The sequence below is a fragment of the Amorphotheca resinae genome, assembly GCF_003019875.1.
Source record: "Amorphotheca resinae ATCC 22711 unplaced genomic scaffold M430scaffold_6, whole genome shotgun sequence".
NCBI classification, from domain to species: domain Eukaryota; kingdom Fungi; phylum Ascomycota; class Leotiomycetes; order Helotiales; family Amorphothecaceae; genus Amorphotheca; species Amorphotheca resinae.
In genome coordinates this window covers 1,949,677-1,965,831 of record NW_020194476.1, presented here as the reverse complement: position 1 = coordinate 1,965,831, position 16,155 = coordinate 1,949,677, and the positions used below count along the sequence as shown (strand labels likewise).

Genomic DNA, 16,155 nt, shown 5'->3' with positions numbered 1-16,155 from the left:
TGTTCATGTGTTGGACCAGGGCATTTTGTTATATAAATGCCAACTACAGCTAAGTCTCTTGCTATATCTCTTATATTCCTTTATCTATAGGTAATCTTGTGGTTCTAAACTACAGAACGAATTCTTTCCTATACTTCTGAACATGGCTTTAGTTTCCTCGGGAGCTCCTCCAGGCATTCTCAATCAGACACTCCCTGAAGATAAAAACAAAGGATCCGACATGCCTCCATTCGACCCTGTAATCCATCTGGCATTCGAACCACCTAGCGCACGCCATTCCTTCACCGAACTTGGACTTCCAAGACCGACGAACACACCTGATATGTGCTTTACCGAACCATTCCAGCTCTTTTCCGAAGAAGGTGTTCGCATGATTCGCCGCGATCTGCTGAGAAAGGAGGTCTTGGATAAGCATCTCAGCGCTTGGGATCGGGCTCCGTGCTATGTTGGCGGACAAGAGGAGGTGCGTATCTGTGGCATCTGCAGAATACAGAAGCTAAAGGCGAGATAGATAACGACTTGGATTACTAGTATGTGGAAGCATCCCGCTACGGTGGAGTGTATCAGCAAAGCTTTCGGCCTTCCACTGAAGATACTCGGACGACGGGGCGAGGTTGGGTATGTGAATATACAACTAGGTCCGGAAGGCGTGGATGGCGTCTACAAACTGAAGGAGACCCCGTCTAAGCCTTTATCAGAATCTACCGCCGTCATCTCCGAGTTTGACAAAGTTCTTACTGATTCATGGCATCGCGATTCGACACAGATCGTCTGCGTGGTCATGTTAAGCGACACAAGTAGCATGGTGGGAGGCGAAACAGCCATTCGGACAGGAGATGGTCGAGTGCTGAAAGCTAGGGGGGCCAAAATGGGAGGCGCTGTTGTAATGCAGGGCTGCCATACACCGCATGCTGCTCTTCGCGCCACGAATGCTGCAGAGCGAATCAGTATGGTTACCAGCTACTCCTTTGTTGATCCAGATCTTGATGATAGTGGCACCTCCCTTCGAAGTATCGACACCAAGCATCACGACCTTGCACTCATCCAAGACCATTTTTTACTTCACAAGCTGAGCAAACTTCGCGAGAGGATCGATGCTGCTATGGACAAAGTCAAGGAACGGCAGAGCACTGGGGAACTGGCCAAAAGAGAGGAAGTTGAGCCTTGGGTTGAAGATCAGATTACTTTTTTGAAGCACACCTCGTGGGAACTTTTTGAGAGGCGTCCCAACTATCTGTACAAGGACGTACCAGAAGATACTCTTCGCAATTACCTACCCAATGTCTGAAGTTGTCCTTGTCCAACGGTCTAGGCAAAATGTGGGCCCCTGGCTCTGATGTGTTTGAGTGTTTACTGTTTACATAATGTCGGTCGGTCGGTTGCTCTGGTCTTGTGTTGACCTAGGCGAATGTCGAGCACTTTGGGGGGCGTAGCCAAGCCTCTTTGGTTGAGCGGAAATGGACCTCGATCCTTATAAACATAGCGGTCGTCTTTGACATTATACCATGCTTTAAGACCGGACAGTTTGTTTGGCTTGTAATAAAAGGCCTCTATTACAGTGTATTACAGAGGAACAGGTAATAGGTAATACTGCTGCACTAACCCTGCCTCCCGCCGCGATCCCGAATCGCTACATCGCTTTCGGAATCGGATCCACGATCCAAGCTCTGCTCTGAGCTTGCTGTGACTGCTACCTCCCCATGCTCCTCTCCGAGATGCCCACTGCTGTCCCTTAAGCCTTTGCAATAATTGGTATCCATCGAAACCCTCGTCTTCCTTCCTCCTACCTGGATCCAACAATAGCCCATAATTTCACGTGGCTTAGCCCTTACCACTGGCCATCTCATCTTCCTCCAGTAAGATCTCCCAGTGTCAGGTGACTCGCACCTAAGCGACACCCTGTAGCTACCTACCTCACCTCAACTTCCCCCACCTAGCTAGCTCTTCTCTCCTTAGACGTCAATTCCAACACATGCCTATATATACTGTTTCGCACAGAATACGTGAGCTGCGTGAATACCGCTTGATTCGACAAGACCTTCAAACCAAATCGAGCCCGGTAGCGATCGTAAAAGTCTCTACGAACCACCGCATCGCAAATCCACAGATCGACCCCACCTTTAGTATTTGGGCGACACATCAAAGGCGCCGGCTAATAGTGTGACCTCTCCGAGCGCACAAGCCGTCTCCCGGTGCAGCTAGATGCTAGCAAAGAAGAAAAAGGCGGCGATCACAAGAGGGGAATCCAGGGATCTGCTGTAGCGTCAGCCAATCCAGAACCTAGCACGCCACGATCCGGCGCTCCCCTCCAAGCAGCGACCCTAGCGGCCCGTCGAACAGATCGATCTCATAACATCCCAGTCATCCTAGTTCATCCACAGATCCCACAAGCCCAGACGCTTAGTTTCCCCAGCCCTCGGATCTGCAGACTTCGACCAGCGACTCCACGCCTATACAGAGGGGGGTTTACAAAGTGAACAACGGCAACGGGAGGAAAGAGCGAGAGAGGAGGAGCAGGAGAAGGAGCGGGTCGGACGTGAGCTCGAACAGACCCCTTCCCCGATCTCCCAACAGTGTACCTTGGGCCCTAAATTCTTTCTCCTCAACTCCATCGCACGTATCCACCCCCACGCTCTCAAAATGGACCCACAACCCATGCTTCCGAAAAGCACCCCATCGCCTTCGAAGAAGAGGAAACGAATAGTGTTGCAGATCCAAGAACTCGGGAGCTCGTTGGAAGTCGAACCAGATAATTTCCAGACTGCATGGTACAGCTTGCGAGCTCTCGTTAACGATATCTCCACCTCCTCAGAGGCAACAGTATGTATCTATATTTAGCATACTCTGTACACGATTGGCTTACATTTATAGCTTGCTCCATCGTCTCTCAGGACTATTACCGAAGCTCTAGATCTCTTCGATTTGCACGAAGACAGGACGGATCCTTTCACAGGTGTACAAGGCTTACCAGTACCTGCATATCTCGAGCAGAACCTTGCCAGGATCTACTCTGTGACGACTAGCGGCCCAATTTCAAGCAATGAGGCCTTATCCCGCATGATCATAGATCAGATACTTGTCTGCTGTTTGTATGAGGAGAGCCAAAGATCCGACCAGCAGCCACCCAAGCCAGCTACACACACAGACAAAGACTCCTCGCACACGCCTTCCCGTGCGTCAGACACAAACACAGAAAGAGAAGAGCCTGCTATGCTGGAGCTTCTTCATGAGACACCGTTATCGAGAGTTGTAACCCATCAGGGACAGACCAAGCGACTGTGTGGATTCTCGGATTACAGTATTTGGTATGATAGATCTAGGGAGGGAAAGGCAACAATGGCGACGAATCTTCTGATCGTGGAAGCAAAACGTCAGTTTTATACTGATGCTGCATTGCCACAACTCGCCAGCTACATGGGGATCGTCCATGCTTCACGTAAAGACGCATCAAACAAGAACTGTATAGTGTACGGCATTGCGTCTGATGGGAGGAACTTTCGCTTCTGTCGGATCGATAACAATGGAGTGTTCACCAGCAGCTGTCTTCTAGAGTGGGACCGGCACAAGGATCAAATCTACAGTATTATACGCTCCCTCCTCCGAGCAGCAGCCCTCTCATCGCCAAGTACAACGCCAATCAAGGACCCTATGCGTAGGAAAATAGTCCTCGCATCATTCGGTAGCCCACAACGGGCCCAGAAGTTCGACTATGGTTTTAGTCAATTGCACTTTTATGACTTGGATGATCTGGAGGATGCTGAAATTGTCCACTTGATCTCCGATTGGCAGGAATGAAAGGACATGTTGTATTCGCGGGTCGTGTGCCGTAGCAGCACACTGTTGGTGTTGGTCACTGATGTGTTACGATCAATATATTTACAGTATTTCTATTTGAGAGTAAGACCAACCAACACCAGGAACTCTAAGCCACCTCGTTCCTCTTGAGATTTGAATATGGCGGCAGAGACTTTCCCGCTCTTCACCTATCTCCCCGCAGAATTACGCTGTCGCATAGTAAGGATAAACGGTTCTTTACTCCCCCGATACAATCATCGTGGTAAAGCGTTGTCGAGATTGGAAGCTCACTAACATCTCACAGTGGAACTTGGCCCTCCCAGGTCCGCGAATTGTCTACGTACAGAGACGCCTCACATCGGGTCTCGACGCGGTAGAGGGATATACTCTCGCGAGTGATGACGGCCCTCTCGAGGCGACGTATTTTATATCGCCATCCTCGAGCTATCCAATTGCATCGATGACACAGACGTGTAAAGAGTCTCGCTTCGTGGCCACGAAACATTACACACTCCTGTTCCCGGCATCCTCGACTTGGTTCTCCTTCTCAGCAGATTTCCTGCATCTCGACTTTGGCCGCTCGCCCTACGTGATGGACTATGACCCTAGGCATTTTGACAGATCTATCCCCCAACCACCGCTCACGCCTGCTAACCTGAAGTCATCTCGATACTCATGTCCGGCATTTGACACGCGGTTGGCCACAAAGGTGAAGAATCTGGCAATAAACAACTCCAGTTATATGCGAGCCGTTCCTATTCGCTGTATTCGGGGGGCGGCTTTACGTGGGCCGACGTGGTGGCATCGGTCATGGATCGCTTCTGTGGAGTGGAAACCTTTGTTATAGCGGATCAGCTATTCAATACCTGCTATGACCCGTGTCCAAAATATCTCACTAGCATTATCAAAATAAGAGTGGAATCTATAATTTTTTCCACATACATAAAGCGCCACGCATAACGGCGGTATTATATTCATATCGACTAAAAGAAACAATCTTGGCATCTAACTTGCTTGCAGTTTTTCATATGAGTTCAGGCAAAAGAACTACTAACAGTCATGAGGACAACCCACAAGCTCCCAATGCTCTTCAGTACATACGTCCACAGGGTCCGAGTCGGGGCTGCTTCCGGCTCATTAGCCTAGGTCCGGCTTTTTCTATTCAGGGCGGACCTGCTTCTTCTCCCGAGTGTCGACACCAAGCCAGATCAGATCTGGTCGGCTATAGTGACCACAGGTATCGAGGAAATGCTTGTTGCGAGTAATCTCCTCCATATTGCAGTCAGCAATGACCAAACCTTCCTCGTCCGGGCCAAGAGTGCTCTCGGAAATTTGCCTGCCATCAGGGCCATAAATCGCAGAAAGTCCACCCCCTGGAACTGACCACATGATGGAGTCTTCGAGGTCTTGAATCTCGACGTTGCGCTTTGATACGACTGAATTGCAATATAGAGAAAAGGTTCCACCCTCAATGCAGTGAGTGCTGGTCAAAATCTTTGCGCCTAGAAAAGTGGGAAAACTTAGCCCTGACACTGTTTTTACTTCTGGATGTCGAACATTCATTACCTTCAGCAGCCTGGCTCCAAAGAGCATCTGGTGTTTGCGCTAGCGGCAGCATGGGTGGCCAAGCAGCAACGTGAAACTCCTCTCCCTGGGTATAGGTATGGTATCTCAACAAGGGCTGGGTATGCTCCCAGCAGCAGAGACCTCCAACCTTACCAATACCAGGCAGGTCAACGACGTTGTTCAAGGAAGCACCGCTTCCATCACCATAGATGGTCCTCTCCATGTGTGTTGGCTTGATCTTTCGGCGGGTCATTTTAATCTCTCCATCAGCACCGATCAAGGCCTGAGAGATATATAAGGACTGGTTCTCATTTTCGGAAAAGCCCAACATGACTGCAATCTTGTTCTCCTTGGCGGTGGCGCAAATGAGCCTCATCTGAGGTGAGTCGATTTTCAGGGAGCTAGCTATGTACTTCTTAACGGACTCGATGTCGACGGTTCTTTTCCTATGGCACATATGAGGAACTTGATTGGAGTGTATAAGTAAGTTTTTGGATTATGTACCAGATCCAATAAGGATATCCAGGAATAAAAACCTCGGAGAATCCAATGAGCTGGCAGCCCTTTTCAGCAGCCTCTGCAATGTACTTGCATGCCTTGGCGACGTTGGCATCCAGGTCGAAGTCTATCGACTCGAGTTGCGTGGCTGCAACACGGATGACTCTTGGGTCTGACATAGCTGCAATGACTTGTTGATGGATGGAAGACGGATAGATAGAAGATGGACGAATTGATGAAATGATGAAGTGATGGATGAACTGAGGAGTCTCTGCCAATTGAAAGCGCTTATGATTATATAGCCGTATAAAAACAGCTACCAGTCTATCAAGTCATCGTATCCGGAACCTAGATATCCTGAACCAACGTACAATATCCGGAAGTTATTGACCCAGTCACCCAGGCGTTGTATGCTTATCATCTATTCAAGACCCGAAGACCATATGCACATGGAAGATATGGCGCTGCAAAGAAAGCGGAAAAGCTTATCTATCTCGGTGACACAGCCTATAGGCCCATCTAGTATAATCTCCTATCCGGAAACTTGTCATCCGCGGCTGCTATAGGTATATGCGACGGAGAAGAGCGTGTTCTCCATAACGATCGACTACGTGGGGAGAGAGGGTGGCCTTCGCTAAGGTTATCATTATCCGGGAAATTGTTATCCTTAAGGTACCTAGCGAAAATCAACTACCGGCGGGGATGCAGAAGTGGCAGTGAAAAGTACATAATAACATCCAGATAAGAACTATCCCAATCGGATGAAAAGATTGGATAGGAATCCTGGCCAACCAAAATGTTTCTCAATCGAGGCTGCGGCGAACAGGTCTATATACCGTTTGTTGCCCGATACACCCACGAGTATAAGAACATGCCACTAGTCCTACCCTTATTTTGATTCCTGGCACAAATCAATCAATCAATCATTACTTTTGTTGAAGACCAATTCTATCTATTTCGACGCAAACAACGACGATATGGCTGAGGTCTCTCATTCTCGATTTACGTGGTATAATGCCGTAGTAAGTACCTTAGTCTCGCCTATTCGCCCTCTACATCATCTAATATCCAAAACAGATTGTATTGACCTTGTCTATGGGAAGCGTCTGTTATGGCTATGATTTTAGTGTCATTAGTTCCATAATTGGCATTCCAGCTTGGTATTCGTACATGGGTCTCACAGAAGATAAATCTCAGACTGCCCTGTACACCCATTCCAACAACATGATCGGAGCGCTCTTTGGACTCTTTTCCGCCGGTGCAATTTTTGGCGCTCTTTTCGTCGGCTGGATGTGCGATGCTTACGGGCGCAAGAAGTCTCTTATGCTAGCCGCAGTAGTCAACATCGTTGGTGGTGCGCTCCAGGCTGGTTCTGTCCATATTGGAATGTTTATTGCGGCACGATTCGTTACCGGTTTCGCTGCAGGTAGATATACCTTGATTCAAGTCTTTCGACTTAGCTGATGGATATTCTTTAGCAATGTTCGTCGCACTGGTACCCATCTACATCGCAGAAGTCGCCCCTCCTGCAACGCGAGGACTTTTGGTTGGACAGCATGGTGAGTATAATCGTATTCAACCAAGAATCCAAGATAGTGGGCACTAACCTTCAAAGGTGCCTTCTTTCTCTTTGGCTACAGCATGGCTGCTTGGTCATCTGTTGGTTCCTTCTTTTCTAAGTACCCTCAGTTTCAATGGCGGTTCCCCTTGTCGCTGCAGATTCTCTGGCCCTCGCTGGTTCTCATATTCATCAAAGGTTTACCGGAATCACCTCGATGGCGTAAGATATGCTTCTAACACTACCATTAGCGAGCAAATAATTGACGTGTGTTCTTGCAGTTATTAGCCATGGACGGGCTGAGGAAGCTTGGGACGTTCTTGGAAGGTTGCATTACGACCCCAAAGATGCCTCTCAGTCATTTGCTCGCGAAGAGTTTCATCAGATAACTACACAGTTGGCCGCGGATCACGCAACCTATGGCCATGTAACTATCCTTGATCTTTTCCGCAAGCCTCATTTTGCGAAACGAATGCTCTGTGCTGCAATTGTTATGTTCACTTCTCAAGCTGGTGGAAATCTTGTTATTTACAGTAAGAGTCAATTATATTTGAAGTATGACTTCACTGCTAAAAGTTAATAGGTAACATCAGTATCCTGTGTAAAGGCCTGGGATTCAGTGACAGTATCTCGCTGGTTCTAGGCGCAGGTTATATCACCTGGGCATGCGTAATGAACTTTGCAAACGCCTCTTACCTCGACCGTCTAGGTCGTGTTCGCTCTCTACGTGCGTATTTCTAAATATGTATTGGATTTGGATCTTGCTAAGACTCAGAAACAGTCATTGGTTTCAGCTCTGGAGCAGTGATGGTAGCCATCGAAGCTGCGATTGTTGCGAGATTCGGGTCATCGACTAACAAGCCCGCTTTGGCCGCTGGCGTCGCTCTTCTGTTCTTCTACATCACAACGTAACTAGATACCATTCCCGAATTTTGCTATGAAAGCCAGCAGCTAACATCATAACAGCTACGCAGGATTCTGTGATACAACTATCTACGTTTATTGCTCAGAAATATTCCCAACTCACATCCGTGCGAAGGGAATGGCCTGGAGCATCGCCATATTTATGCTCTCGACTATTCCATTCCTCGAATCTTCTACAACTGGCTTCTCAACCATTGGTTGGAAGTATTACATGGTATTTGTGTCGCTAGCCGTAGTTTGTTCCATCGTCATGTACTTCACCTGCCCAGAGGTAAGGCAAAGAAAACTCAGTGCTCCTGTGGGATATTGCTGACAAGAGTCTTTTCAGACCAAAGGTCTATCTCTTGAAGAAATCAATGGCCTGTTTGGAGACGAAGTGGCTGTCAACATTACGAACTTGACGGAGGAACAAAAAGCAGCACTCGATCAACAAATTCGCCTCGACCAGCTTAGGGAGAATGACAACGCCAGCACGGATTTTACCGACGATTCAAAAGAAAAGACCCCTAAGGAGCAGTCCAAGAGTGTGCTGGCGGAAGTGTAATTAGACTCCCCTCAGTATAAAGAGCGAAGCCCAACCATACCTGATATTGCTGGAGCTACGTCTGATATCTGGGCCGCTGGGCGGTCGCTGTCATTCATGCATTGTGGGGTAAGAATTGAAGCATTTTTTTTTATAGATGATAGCCCCACGGGCTTGGGCAAAGTAGAACTAAAAGTATGAAGTAACTTGAACAAGCACATTTTCGCGGCCCGTAAGTAGAGACTATCTGATTGAACACGAAGGACTTGTGATTCCTTAGTCAATTCCCCTTCTCAGCAAATTGAATCCAACCAGTCATTTCCACTAGAGTATGTCGGCTCTAGGCCTACCCCCAGAAAATTGAAATTGGGATCAGAAGTCCACGCAGCCTCGAATGAGTTTTCACCGGTACCATAGCCTGTCGGTTCAGCATCGGTCCCATGTCTTTGCTCGACCGGAATTTCTCCTTTATATCTTTGAAACGACAGTAATGACGCGGGGTCAATTTCCTTTGCCAAGCCAGTACCCCAAATATCCACCTTCCACTCTTCCGCCAGTGATTCGATAGATCTGATGGATCTGTTGCTCCAATTCCACGTGACATTCATATCGTACAAACTCTTGATCAGGATTTTCAGACAATGCATCGCTTTGCTCTGTGATTGCGATCCCTGGCGTCTGACATTCACAAGATGAATGATCGCTGCAGTAACTGCGGAATGAACGGCAGAAATTGGTATATGGCGCTATTCATGATACGAATCAGAACCCCTATTTCAAGGTACAATTTAGGGCAAAAAGCTGACTCACAAGGTTGTAGTTAGAGTGATAAATACGGAAAATGTTTGCCATCTTCTCAGCAGATACTCTGCATGAAGCGGTGTGGATATCTTCTTGATCGTCTTCTCTTTCTGGTTCATCAATTTCTCCGCTTGGTTTCCGGCGGAATCCTCGAGCGAACGGACGATGTAGTAATATCATCGCAACATGAAACTGAATACTGGGCAAATTGATTAGTTGCGGTACAAAAGACTTCGAGGTTCTATGAAGGTCATACTGTAGTTGGTATACATGCGGCAATGCAGGTTTAAGTGAAGAGGTTGAGATTTTGAGAATCTTTGGTAGTCGATCATAAAATTCAACGAGTCGCAGATGAGTTTGCATGATGCGATCCTCTCTCTCTGAGATGGTCCAACCAGGACGTCGGGAGTACCTGTTTATATCAGCCTGTTCTTTACGTCTTAACTAGGTTTAGAGCCGCCTTACAATTGATCGTGAACTTCCGATGTAATGTTAAATAGCTCACATGTGTAAATGGAATTTATGGATATATGCGAGCTTGAGAAGGGTGGGGTACATCTTGTTTTGATACTAGGCGGCCAAGGGGAGATGTTGTCGCAAGAAGTTGAGGGTTTTGGCGCGGACATATTACATTCTTGAATACATCCAGGCCTTCCATACCCAAGGCCAAAGAGTCTGTAAGAGTGAATTAGCATCTGTTGTCTGCACAGTAAACTGAATGGGCATCGCCTTACCGATCTAGGACATAGATTCCCCACCAGGCCACGTTGCGTGCATCGGCATCTTCTGGTGATAAAATACCTTTCCGGACGTATTCTGAGCAATCCGAATGCAGTCCCAAGTTGATAGCTATACGGGATGCTATACCAACATACAACCACCCGAGAGATTCTCTATCCATAGCAGCAGAATATAAGCTAAGCAACCCTGCCGCCTGTACCGTTGAGGTTGTAGGTGCTTCAAATTCACAATGAAGCATTGTTTTCGCTTGCGTGTATAACATCATGCCTGCGGTATTTGGATCCGTGGGGTCCGTCCTTAGCTCAAGTCGATCAGAGTATCGAGATGCATAAGCAAGCATGGCGGTGAGAAGAAGAGGGGTACAAAATCGACCAGACTTCTCGATGTGCAGATCGTGAAGAAAGGATTCCTGGGGTACGAGATACTGCCAGGAATTTTGCCATCGCCAATATAGACCGAGAAGGTGATCACGCAGATCGTCCGAGATTTCTAGACCATTCAACTGCCGAGCTGATTCGATACCTAGCATTCGGGCGCTTATCGCGGACGTCTCTTTGAAAGAAAGGTTTCGATTGAAACTAAAGTTGCTGGCTGCTCCGAAATATCGCAACTCACCCGCATCACCAAGAGTAAAGCTTCCTAAGATATCAGTGAGCTCGTCAACAGTTTCTGTTGCAGCCGGCTTCCCAGCCAAGGCGGTCTTTAAGGTGCTCGACCGCGGTATGGACGATGTTGCGGATTGCTCTTGAATTTCTAAGGATACAGTCCCGCTCTCTCCGGATGAGCCTCGAGGGGCGGTTGACCTGATTGCCAGTCGCTCCTCGAGACATGCTAATCGTGCCTCCAAGGACTCAACATATTGTTTGCTGGGGCGCCTTTACCAGTCCACTGTTAGCTTCTCACTCTTTCTCTCAAAAGCTTGGTGCTAACCTACTTCCTTTTGCTTTCAGCTTGGGTGTATTCGCATGGCTCGTTCCGGTACTTGCAGGCACTACACTGAGGTTGCTGCCCATCGCACTATGTCACAACAGGAAGGGTAAGAAAAGCCCAAGAAAGAAGAGTCGGGCAGTTGGGACATTGAAGCTCCTTGCGTACCTTGGTTCTCTTTAACCGGCAGCCATTGCAGGCGAGAGTAATTCTCTGCCTCACCCGGCGATTCTGGTTCTGGTCATTTGCAGGCCTCATCATTGGCATGGTCATATGAACGGCAGATTGTTTCTGTTTGGGGGTGGGGGATGCAGCACTCATTGCAATTGTGTAAGGTTAGAAGCAGAGACAGATACGAGCAGAAACAGGCAGAAACAGGCAGAAGTTAAAGATATATAATATATATGTTTCAAAGTGACCTCTGAAGTGGGCGTGGTACCTGAGGTCCTGAGCAAAGGAGCAGCTCTCACAAACCAATTAGCAGGGGGCGTCAGAACTGATGATAAGCCAATCAGTAGGGGACGTCATGGTCGGTGATAAGCCAATCCGCCGGAGAAGTAAGAATTGATGATACTCCGAAATTCTGAGTGCTGAAAAGCAAGGCCCCCCTGTGCCAGAGCATATTTCTGCCGGTACCTGGTTTTACGTAGTATTAGTCTCTGCTCCGTATATGATCCACAGGGACCCTCACAATGCACTCTACTATTCAAACAACACCTTTAGAACGTGGGACGACATCTTGAGTATCAAATATAGAATCATAGAAGTGTGATATAGGCGACAGCGAGGTATACGACGGCGATGTTGATAGCGATAGTGAACAACACTTGGCCGCCTACTCTATTTATGGCTCACCGCCGACGCATTAGGTTAGCAGGTTCGCGTAACAATAGGAGGGGTTCGTGTATCACGATCCGAAATTCAAATGCCGAATAACGTTCCTTTAAGCTCTTGATCTGTTATCTACGTACTTATCTACAGCCAGTTAAACTAAAGCATGCAATTCAGACCAATCGATAGTTCTTTTCGGGGTTTGAATAATGGCTAGTGGGTTTGATTAGGATGGTACGCCACATAAAAGCCATATGAAGACGATGAATGCACATCCCTCTCTCGAAACAGATTGAATCAATGTATTGTCTCCCACTTACGGTGTCGATTCCACCTTAGAATAATTCTCAAGGTTCTTCGAACGACATCAAATCCTCCTTCAAAATGAATAGGGCTCCGACCTCAATTCCGGACAATTTGCAAATCACAAAAACCGTGCGAAGCGAATCGAATTCGAGTCGGTGAGTTTGAGATTCGGATATATTACGAATCAGAGTGAGAAAAGTCCAATTCGTCTCACATATCCTTCCCTATCCTTATTCAGAAATATTGGTACGGAAATATCATAATAGTGAGAAATTGACCTTGATTTATCTACGAACGAACTGGATCTTGCCTTAAGAGATCCACGAACGATTATGCGTTGATCGGACGCGCTTATCTCCGTGGATTTATGGAGCGTCGGGCCCTAGTAGGAGTCAGAGTGGAAATATCAAGCTTTCTAATATTGTTCTCGCTTGGTCATTCGAGAAAAGACGGTTTGGAATTGCTACAACTACCTGATCGATTGGAGAACCTTCCTGTGCTCCCTTTTCCAGCACTTTCCGCCACGACACCAAACCGTCTATCTCCTCAACAGTAATAGTGAACAACCCCGGACTTCCATCACAGATACTCCTTGACTGATTTGCGCCATTACTCGGTTTTATATCGTCATACGGAACCGTATAGCCCTTCCCATCCACATTCGCCTTGTACACAATGCAGGCATAATTTGTAACTACATTATCATTGTGCGGTGACTTGGACGTCTAGTAAGACCAGACGTCGGAGGATACGGCAGAGAAAACGATCCAGCAGATTTCTCTTGCGCTATATTGCCTACGTACAGTACCCAAGCCAATAATTCGCCGAGGCGGCGATCTGTAACTATTCTCTGCCGAGGTGACAGACTTCCATCTTACTGGCTTTGGTATTGTAAATGTCGTCGACTCGTCGTTAGGTCACAGACTAAATTGGAACGCAATACTAGACACTAAAACTTGATATATATACGCTTAGTATAACAAATCTCGAGTATTTAGGAGAACTGTAAGTCCTATCCGAAAGGCATGCTTGCGAAATTGCCAAAGAATGGTATGCTGGCAATTCTACCTATGGCTGATGTTCTCTCCTCTAACGTCATTAAGGGTACTCAATAGGGAACGCCAGAAATGGGCACACAACCTGGTGATAATGATATCACCGTGTTAAGTAAAGGTAATCTAAAGGGGTTAACAGCTTCTATACCCATAGGAGGTCATTGAACTCCTAATTCTACAGTAGGTGATAAGGCACCATGAAAGCATGCCCAGAGGGCTGAACTTTTATGAATGGGTGCAAGAATTCAGTCTGCCCAAAGTGACCAAATGATTGGGACTAACTGACGAGGAAAGTTGTAAAGTTCGTTACTATATTACCAACTTACTAAACTCATACTAGGAAAGCAGGGTGTTATAGTATAGTGGGATTTTAGGACTAGGAGACTTCTAAGTTCTCACAGATCATTAGGTCCAAATAATTATTCAGTTATACCTTAATAATAGTCTTCGTTGCTCACACAGTCTATATGCCCCGAGCTTTAATGTAGTTCGACGGCGTAAACACAATTTAACAATGTAAATTTGCCAGTTCTTTAAGTATTCGCGAAATTTTCATACTAAAACAGAGTAGGTATATAATGTTTAGCTATCCTCCTCTAAATCACGTAGCTCGAAGGTAAGATGGGTCCTCCTCCCACTTCTTGACGGCCTCCAAGATCCTCCAAATAGACTAGACGGAACAGGACCGATTACCTCCCCCAGTTCAAGCTGGAAGATCATACCCTGGAATGCCGCGCAGCCCGCCTCTTGGTTATCACGATTTGGATTTGCTGCAAGTAACAGGTTCTTGTCTGCCTCTAGCGAGTATATCTTGCTTCCTCTCTGTACCTCAGGAAAGCCAAGTCCAGCGATGCGCCGTAGTGGCGATGTTCTACACTCTTCCTCATCAACCTCCTCCCATATCACGAGAGCGAAACTCTCCTGCATTCTCTCGAGATGGGTTCGTATCGAGAATGCGGAAGAAGTAACAACAGAGACAGTAGTGGGTTCGTGTTCAGCTGTTAGGTTCTCCCGGAAATACTCCTCCAGATCGCGGAAGGAAAGAAGAATGATAAAGATCCACATCTTTATCGATGTCTTGAGTGTGGCAGGTATTGAAAGCACAGTACATATGTTTCCAAAGGCGGGTTCTAGGAGTAATGGTGCGACAATTTCGAGAGCGGTCCGGCGGAGCAGCCAAGGGATGTATTTGAGACTTTCTACTTCACTCGGGGACGAATGATTAAGTATATCATCGAAATTAAACTTCTTCTTTTCGAGCAGGTCTTTAACCTCTCGAAGAACACGATGCAGTGGCTGAACATAGGTAACTACGCCGAGTTGGGTCGCGTCGAAGCCGCGAATGCACTTACTGATGGAAATGCTTCGCGGCTTAGCCATTAATTTTCCTCCATCTAGTCTAGTAAGGACGAAGGGAGCCATTTTATTGCTCATAAGTCTTATCCCGGTACCTTGAACAGATGGAGGAATTGCATAGAGCCATGACAATCTGCCGCATTGTGTCAAAGCGTCTATAATGGCGTGCAATGCCCTATCAGCAGTGTGTGTTGAATTGTACTGTACACGCTTTAATCTTAAAACACCACAGAGGGCGTAATATTTATCGCAGGGAACCGTAGCTTCTAGCTCACTGGACATCTGCAAAACGTTGGCATCCGAAAGGTCAGAGAATTGGTGGTTGCTATAGTATTGACGAAGATATTCCAGTCGCCTACACCAGCTTGCAAATTCGTCCAGCCATGTCTCCTTTGGCTGGCGCCGGAAAAGGATGCTGGCAATCACTCCAATGTTGGCAAGGCTGGTCCAACCGGACTGCGACCAGCTAACAAGGTAATTCCTCGACAGAAGAATCTCTTGGAAAATCCAAGCTCGTCTTCTCCAAATTCCAGATGCAAAGGATCTCAATACCCGGAGGCAGTCATTTTCACGTTCTTCAGTCAAGGCTGGCAAAATCGTGCAGCTCTGGGTAAGCACGCAGGAATGAGGTGCCAACATTCTTTCAGCGAACGGAACCTTTCCCTCAAATTCGCATCTCATCTCCTGCGCAACTTCCATGAGGACCGTGAGATTGAAGCCTCGCAGCAGGAGAACCGTGCACTCTGCCTCGTGGTAAACCTCGTCCATCCTAGGAATCCAGTACATCTTGTCGACCTCCGAGTCCTGATTGATGCATTTGCTATCCAACCAGCAGCATGAGGCATTCCATGTCTGACGTCGGAGAGCCGGAGGTGTTCTAGGTCCGACAACAGCCAGGAGCCGTTCACGAAGTTGGGTCCAGTCAGGCAGCTTGTCAGAAGGGTCATCCTTCCATTCGCTCCAGACGTAGGATATCACCACGTGCATTTTAAGTCCGCTTCTAAATGCTCCATGCCGGTCAAGTACTCGATGATATCGCTCTGTGGAGGGATCTATCAAGGCAAAGCTAGAGCGAGTACCGGAAAAGAACGCCTTGGGGATATTTTGTGACATAGAGAACTATTAGAGAGAATGCGAGGGGTTTCAGGGTTTAGGTTTTGGAGAGAATGCAACGGTTTCGCGTGACTATTTTGTTTAGAATTGTCAAAAGAGACAAATACTCTAGAGAGAGACGGACACAAGCCTACCTACCTACCTTACCTTTACCTTACCTA

At 47.2% G+C, this 16,155-nt stretch overlaps 7 protein-coding genes across 7 annotated transcripts; 4 read left to right on the top strand and 3 right to left on the bottom strand.

The window, feature by feature from the left end:
• Positions 1 to 220: 220 nt before the first annotated feature.
• On the top strand, positions 221 to 1,288 carry M430DRAFT_101579 (hypothetical protein; the record flags this gene model as incomplete). The annotated part of the gene is made up of 2 exons (XM_024860724.1): positions 221 to 463; positions 512 to 1,288. 2 exons carry the CDS (start codon positions 221 to 223, stop codon positions 1,286 to 1,288), a joined length of 1,020 nt encoding a protein of 339 aa, XP_024721226.1.
• A 1,114-nt stretch (positions 1,289 to 2,402) lies between these two features.
• M430DRAFT_244727 (hypothetical protein) lies at positions 2,403 to 3,897 on the top strand. Its single transcript, XM_024865069.1, has 2 exons — positions 2,403 to 2,820; positions 2,872 to 3,897. Exons 1-2 carry the CDS (start codon positions 2,641 to 2,643, stop codon positions 3,793 to 3,795), a joined length of 1,104 nt encoding a protein of 367 aa, XP_024721225.1. The 5' UTR covers positions 2,403 to 2,640; the 3' UTR covers positions 3,796 to 3,897.
• A 57-nt stretch (positions 3,898 to 3,954) lies between these two features.
• M430DRAFT_50860 (hypothetical protein) lies at positions 3,955 to 4,642 on the top strand (the record flags this gene model as incomplete). Its single annotated transcript, XM_024868171.1, has 2 exons — positions 3,955 to 4,014; positions 4,100 to 4,642. 2 exons carry the CDS (start codon positions 3,955 to 3,957, stop codon positions 4,640 to 4,642), a joined length of 603 nt encoding a protein of 200 aa, XP_024721224.1.
• A 311-nt stretch (positions 4,643 to 4,953) lies between these two features.
• On the bottom strand, positions 4,954 to 6,038 carry M430DRAFT_101905 (hypothetical protein; the record flags this gene model as incomplete). Its single annotated transcript, XM_024860752.1, has 3 exons — positions 4,954 to 5,297; positions 5,362 to 5,807; positions 5,866 to 6,038. The coding sequence occupies 3 exons, from the start codon at positions 6,036 to 6,038 to the stop codon at positions 4,954 to 4,956; spliced, it is 963 nt and encodes a 320-aa protein (XP_024721223.1).
• An 886-nt stretch (positions 6,039 to 6,924) lies between these two features.
• On the top strand, positions 6,925 to 8,925 carry M430DRAFT_276355 (hypothetical protein). The gene is made up of 8 exons (XM_024865676.1): positions 6,925 to 7,285; positions 7,338 to 7,418; positions 7,475 to 7,639; positions 7,699 to 7,940; positions 7,994 to 8,144; positions 8,193 to 8,325; positions 8,384 to 8,612; positions 8,670 to 8,925. The coding sequence occupies exons 1-8, from the start codon at positions 6,955 to 6,957 to the stop codon at positions 8,883 to 8,885; spliced, it is 1,548 nt and encodes a 515-aa protein (XP_024721222.1). The 5' UTR covers positions 6,925 to 6,954; the 3' UTR covers positions 8,886 to 8,925.
• A 232-nt stretch (positions 8,926 to 9,157) lies between these two features.
• Positions 9,158 to 11,591, bottom strand: M430DRAFT_102380 (hypothetical protein; the record flags this gene model as incomplete). Its single annotated transcript, XM_024860790.1, has 6 exons — positions 9,158 to 9,610; positions 9,675 to 9,864; positions 9,922 to 10,077; positions 10,131 to 10,340; positions 10,400 to 11,247; positions 11,502 to 11,591. 6 exons carry the CDS (start codon positions 11,589 to 11,591, stop codon positions 9,158 to 9,160), a joined length of 1,947 nt encoding a protein of 648 aa, XP_024721221.1.
• Positions 11,592 to 14,107: 2,516 nt separating this feature from the next.
• On the bottom strand, positions 14,108 to 15,994 carry M430DRAFT_19457 (hypothetical protein; the record flags this gene model as incomplete). The annotated part of the gene is made up of 1 exon (XM_024864080.1): positions 14,108 to 15,994. The coding sequence occupies one exon, from the start codon at positions 15,992 to 15,994 to the stop codon at positions 14,108 to 14,110; it is 1,887 nt and encodes a 628-aa protein (XP_024721220.1).
• Between the last annotated feature and the right edge of the window lie 161 nt (positions 15,995 to 16,155).